Below are 6,472 nucleotides of genomic sequence, written 5' to 3' on the forward strand. Positions count from 1 at the left end.
GGCGGGAGCGCCACCGCGCTCCCAAGTGGCACACTCTCCAGTGCGCCACCGGGCCGGCCCCCCATTAGTTCTTTTAAGTAAAATCTCTTTCCTGACAATTTCCAACTTGGTTTTGTGACATCACAGAATGAATCCAATTATTTCAAAGGGTGGTATGAAATTATTAAAAGTACATGATTCCTTTTATTTTTGGCCCAAGATGGAAGGTATGCAGCTAAATTAGGCTCATTAAGAAGAGTCTCCCAAAGACTGGAAATTGTTTCTTTGATTCCTAGGATTTTGCAAGGTTTTAGCTCCTGATGTGACGGAGACTGACGTACATACATGTTTCCTTCTGTGTTAGGCCGGGACTCCATCTTGGTACGTAAACAGCACTTTCACATTGTCGTTTCCGTGCCCCAGAGCCTAACATGGCTCTTTTGGGTATCTGTCATTTCTGGCATGGGGGATAAGAAAGTGTGTGGATTTGTTCCCATCCTCACCCTTCCTTCCCTCTGGGAATGAGAGGGCCATTTCCTGCCCTTCTCCCTTCCGTCAACACCTTTCAACACTCAACTTCCCTGTGGCCCAGAAGAGAAGAAAGTGATAATAATACTTGACATGTAAGGCACTTCATTGCTTTAAAATAATTCTCACATATGGTATCTCACTGGTCCTCCCAGCAAACCTACAGGTTGTGGAGTGGAGGTAATTCCACTGTTTTCCATAATGGCTGCAGTAATTCACAGTCCCACCAGCAGTGGAGGAAGCTTCCCCTTTCTCTGCATCCTCTCCAGCATTTGTTATTCTCTTTTTGATAACTGTCATAGACTCTGATTTTGTTCCATCTTCTACTATTTCTTAAACATTTTTGGAGTTAATTTTGCATCCAAACTAAATGGAAAAGAAAATTTTCTTGTGGGGAGGCCAGCATTTTATACTTCCATGTAAGAAGGCCTGTGAGTGGTATGCAGGCCCCACTTACACCGGCTTGTGAGAGCCAATCGCTAAGCTTTCAGGATCGTGCAAGCTGGTTGACCTGACACTGGTAGCTTGAAGTCACCAATGGTGGGGGTATTTACACTGTGGAAATTGCCCCCTCTCCCAATTTTGGAGAGCTGATTGTTAAATATTTACCAGCACATTACAGGCACAGGCTGAAAATTCTAATTATATATATATTTTAAATTACCCCATGGTCCCTTTAAGTATAATTAATGGATAAAAGGGAAATAACTCTTCCCTTTTTCTCGTCCTCCAGAGGAGTTATTCTGGATTTATATTTCATTATGCCGTGAACTGCTTTTGAGGAATCGTAGAGTCAGCAGCACTGTGGCTACCACTCAGAGTGAGGGAAGCTCCCCCCACCACGCCTTCTGCCCCGCTTGGAGCTTCTGTCAGGCTGTTTATAGGGAACAGGGAGCATACCCCTTGTGAGGGTATGTAGGACTGAAAACCCAGACGTTGGGACAGGTGTAGATGCAGAACGATTGTGTTGTCATGAGACTTTCCTGTTGGGGCAGAGAGTGAAGCCTCATCTTGTGGGGGTGCCTAACTGCAGGGCGTGGATATTCCCAGGGCAGATCCTGGGGAGGTCAGGGGTCTGTCAACTCCAGGAGCCACCAGCAGTTCAGGAGGCAGAATGCAAGGCAGACTCGACCCACGTAGGAGATACCAGGGGAGGACGAGGGAGAGCCGGCGAGAGGCTGCAGTTCCACTTGGAGGCGGCAGGGGGCCCAGCGCCATGGCGATTTGGAGAGTTTATGTAAATGTGACCTCATTTGTATCACTCAGGGTAGGCAGTTTGTGTATATTCTCTGAAAAAGCAAATCAGCTCCACTTCTCTGTGCTCCTCAGACAGGCTGCGTGGTACTGAGCGTGGCCTTGATGTTCACCTCCTCCTGACCCTGGAACTGGGGGACTGGAATAAGCTGAGGTCAGTACCTTGGCTCAGAGAGAAGGGACAGTCCACCATGGCCAGGGTTTGAATGGCTGCTGCTCTATGGGCCAGCATCTGGTCAGAAATCAGTGGGAAGAGTGCTCTGCACTTAGATGGCCTGATCATGGTTCCATCTCAGGGAAGTGTCTCCTCTGCCCACATTTGGTCCTACTTTAAATACAGGGATTAGTTTAGGATAAGACGGAGGCAAAATATGATGCCTCAGATAAGTTCTTTATCTCTTTGGATTGAAGGAATCAGGGAATTGCTTGTAATAAGACATCTGAGCATGATATAGCATATGACTATTAAACCCTTTAATCCAAATTAATCTGAATTTCTGAACCAAAGTATGCTCTCTCCAGTCTCCCAGTTCTGACTGTGGGGGACTCTGACAGGACAATGATCGTAGGTCCCCAATGTACTTTCTACTCATATTCTCTATGTCTTAAAATCCTGCCTTCTGAAAACAGACTCACTCTGTTTGTAAAAAACAAAACTAACAGTATCCAGAATTCCTATCTGTTTCCCCCCAAAGATTTCTATTCACCCTCCCATGGATACTTCTCCAAATATTTTTCCATTCTATCAGCCACTGGTCCAGGAAGCCACACGTCACTTGGTTGCTCAAGCATCAAATCTTGTTTTTTGAAACATTCAAGCTCTCTTCCTCTGCCTCTCTACCCTCATCTATATTTTTCCCATCAAGTTCCTATGCTCCAAGCCAAACACTGGGATTGCAGAGCCCTGGTCCTGTCAATGCCCTTCTTATTTTCTCCCTAGGGGTATGTCTGTCCCTCACAAAGCCTTTCCCAGCTCTGACTATTGTAAAGTCTATATCTCCCATAAGTCCTCGCTTTGTCCACTACACAGTGCTGGGGCTCCCCAGTTCTTATGTAAATGTGTCATCTGGGCTCTGGGCTGGAAGTCAGGGGACATAAGTTTTAATCCTTAATTGTAACTAACTAGCAATTTGATTAAATCCCCTGTGCCTCAGTTCCTCTCCTAATAAATGGGGATTCTAAGAGCCCTCTCACAGGGCTGAGATGATGCTAGATGGAGAGAATCATAGCGTAAGGAATTACTCGTCATTTTGATGACATCTTTGGAGGGGTCAAATTTACTCAGTTCTGCCTAGGAAATATGGAAGGTCAAGAGAGAGCCAGCAAGTGCCAGAGGAAGCAAGTGCCAACCATCTAGGATGACAACTGGAAAAATACAGGCAAACTTGAGACAGGCTCGGCCTCTGCAGCAGATGTCAGTGTCTACACAGACACTGGAGTGACTACACGCACACAGACCGGAGAGCGCTGACGGTGCTGGTGGGCTGTATGGGCGTGCATGCGTGTGTGTAGGAATGTGTGTGTGAGCATGCCCATGTGTGTGTGTGTACGTGTGGGAGGCAAGCACGTGTGTGCAAACATTTGGGTGCTGGTGGGCTGTATGGGCGTGCATGCGTGTGTGTAGGAATGTGTGTGTGAGCATGCCCGTGTGTGTGTGTGTACGTGTGGGAGGCAAGCACGTGTGTGCAAACATTTGGGGGGGCATCCACATGTGTATCGGTGCACAGGTATGTGTATACATTTGTACACCTCCTCCTTTTTTGCCTAAAATTGACTTCAGGTTGAAAGCAAAATATTTTCTTCCATAGTCTGGAGTTGAGGAAGAGCTTTCGATGTCCTTTTTCTTTAACGTTCTGCTACTTATTTTTAATAGCCCTCTCGTAGTCCTGCTCCCACTGAAGAAACAGCTGGCCACCACCCCTCTGCAGTAGTGGAGAAAAGAGTAGTACGGCCAACAAAAGCTACGAGTAATTCTTAAACCTTATTTTACACATAGTTTCTTTTCTTTTTGCTTTTCCCAAATTTCAGTCTGCTGACTAGACATCTTGAAAGAAATGAATTTTACATCTTCCCCTCTCTTTCTGGTAGAGATACAACTGAACAATCAACTGACTTATGTGCAAACAAAGAAAAAAGATACCAGAAGCCCGAATAATTCAGAAACTTCATCCAGCAGCTGAGCACTGACTCAGGAACCACGTCTCAAAGCCACACTGGGCAGCAGTTAGGAGCACAGGCACTGAAGCAGGCTGGACGTGGGTTCGAGTCCCCACTTGGATGTTTGTTAATAGCATGACATTTAGAAACGCTGTTCAACCTATCCACATCTTCGAGATGTGTATAACAGTAGCAGATACTGCACGGAGGAATTGTTGTGAGGATTAAATAGGATGACGTAGGTGAAGTCTGTGGCACATGCACTTCAGTGGGTTTTGACTCCAAACTTGAGCCAAAGAGGTCTGAGGATTCTGGGAAGGTCACTTGCCTCTCCTCCTTGAGGCAGCAACTCAGTCCCAAGCATGTCACGCTGCCTTCGTCCTTCCTGGATCCCAGAGCAACAGCTGACCAAATGACACCACCTGCCCCTCCTTCTCACTTTTCCTCTTCCCATTTGTCTCCAGGCCATCACCAGAGCTGTGATGTTTTTTTCTCCAAACTTCTGGGCCTCCCTCCTTCATATCCCTATCATTTCCTTGCTCAGCACATACAGGTAGAAAAAAATGCTTTACATCATCAAGAACCTTGGTTTCCTTGTCATGAACGTGAAAGAGTAGAATTCGCCTCCCCTTCCCATCAAGGAGATAGGGACATAAGGAGAAGTCAGTTGTCCCTTCTACAGAATGCCACACAAGGACATGTAAGACCATGCCTGGCTTCTGGGTCATCCCTTCAGGGTAAAGGTTGCCAGATAAAATGTAGGATGCTCAGTTCAATTTGTACATTTTTGCTTGGTAAATATGACAACTCTGCACCTGGGGTTCCCTGTCAACACCTGAGTGCTAGTTATGAAGTAGCTCAGAGCTACGCACCTGTGCACCGCAGCGCCACACACGCTGGAGTAGGATGCATACACGTCAGTGCCGTAAACATGGTATTTGGGGTCTTGGCATCCTGCTGGACATTTCACAATGAACTCAGGATTAATGATCTTTCCAGCTTTGACATCACAGTTGATCTGAGGCACAGCTGGGAATACAAAATGAGGTTGAAATTACACCTGTGGTATCAGCTTCTATATGAGGTGACTCTGTTAGGTCAACTGTTCATTTTCTTAATCTCTAAAAGCCAGAGCCTGGGCTGACCCCGCATCCCCTCCATATAATGAAAGCAAAGATGTAATTAGGACATTCCTCAGACAAAAAGAACAACAAAGACCGTCTATTGCATTTAACCTGCTGAGAGCAAAAACAAGAGGCTGATTCCTGTGTTTATTCGGACATTCAATTAATTGAAGAAGAGAACTCTGGGGAAAGACCCACCTCCAGTGGCCAGAAATTTAATCTTGAGTCAATGGCAGGAGAGTGCTGGTTTCTCAGCTGCTCTGTAGTAGCTACCCCAGGAAAAAAAAAAATCTCTCAGATGACCTGATAGGAGGAAGGAAAAGTATTCAAGGAAGGGCAAACAAGGAGAGCTGGGCTTTGGAGTCAGGAACAGCTGGGACAAGGTTGGCTTGCAGGGCAGAGCTTCCACTCTGGAGCCTGGTGGGAGGATGGTGGATGGACAGGGCAGGGCCGGGTTAAGGGAAGCTCGAGTGTCTGTATTTGTGCAGAATGTGGGATGCAATGGAAGATTTTTGGACAGGGGAATATGTAATGAAAATGATCTTTTGTCTTGGTCATAGAGGTTCCTCTAGGCCTAGATGTGGGGTCATGATGGGTGATTGTTTCCCATCTTCCTCAACACTTGGTGGAAAGCTGGGAACTCCCCTGCTGAGCATCCAGGAGAGGTCCGTTCTTCTCTCCTTCCTCCATTTTGGCTTTGTTACTGCTATTGCAGCTACCACTAGCTAGTAGGCTAGTCTTCTGGAGCCAAAAGCTTGCCTGGGGATGGGGTAGAGTAGATGCTCTAGTGACAGAATCTAAAAAGGGCTGCATCTCCCCTGCAAAGATTTTCTCTCAAAAGCTCCTGAAAGAAAAGTTCCCCTAGATGACACTGTACTGGTGCCCTTCAATCTGGGAGTGTATTCAGTCTGGGCCCCAGTCTCCAGAAGGGACTCTACCACATGTACAGTCCAGAGAGTGAGCAGGTGCAGGAGGGGTCTGCAAACCACCAAAGGGGAGGGATGGTTTGCAGAAATGTGTCATCTGGCCACGAGGAGGCAAGAATTGGAGGCAAGTGATAGTTTGTTTCCATTAGTAGGACTGTTGTGTGCTGTGATACCAGAGGGCAGAGCTAGAACTTAAAGGGTAGAATTTTGCCAAGAAGAACTTTCAGGAATTGAAGTTGCCCTTGAAGGGATGGGCTGTCCTGTGAAGCAGCGAATGGGCTATCAGTGGAAGCTTGCAAGCAGGGACTGAAGAGTTGAAGAGAGGATTTCTACACTGGGTGGGAGGTGGAAATAAGGCCCCTCCCAGTGCTAAGTCTGTGATTACACACATGGATCTAGGAGCTCTGCCAGGCCACCCACCCTCTAACTGGGTTACTGAGATGGTCTCAGAGTTGTTAATGGCTTCCAGCTGTATCCAAAATAGCACATTCATTTTTTGTTTTT

General features: G+C 46.7%; 1 protein-coding gene across 1 annotated transcript in view; it reads right to left on the reverse strand.

Annotated features, from left to right (window-relative positions):
- The window catches only part of VIT (vitrin), a 90,375-nt gene that overhangs the window by 57,491 nt on the left and 26,412 nt on the right, over positions 1 to 6,472 (reverse strand). The window contains exon 3 of the mRNA XM_008575442.1: positions 4,791 to 4,947. Coding sequence (XP_008573664.1) covers positions 4,791 to 4,947 — 157 coding nt within the window. The remainder of the gene's footprint in view (positions 1 to 4,790; positions 4,948 to 6,472) is intronic.

This window comes from Galeopterus variegatus, unplaced genomic scaffold (genome assembly GCF_000696425.1).
Source record: "Galeopterus variegatus unplaced genomic scaffold, G_variegatus-3.0.2 Scaffold1188, whole genome shotgun sequence".
NCBI lineage: Eukaryota > Metazoa > Chordata > Mammalia > Dermoptera > Cynocephalidae > Galeopterus > Galeopterus variegatus.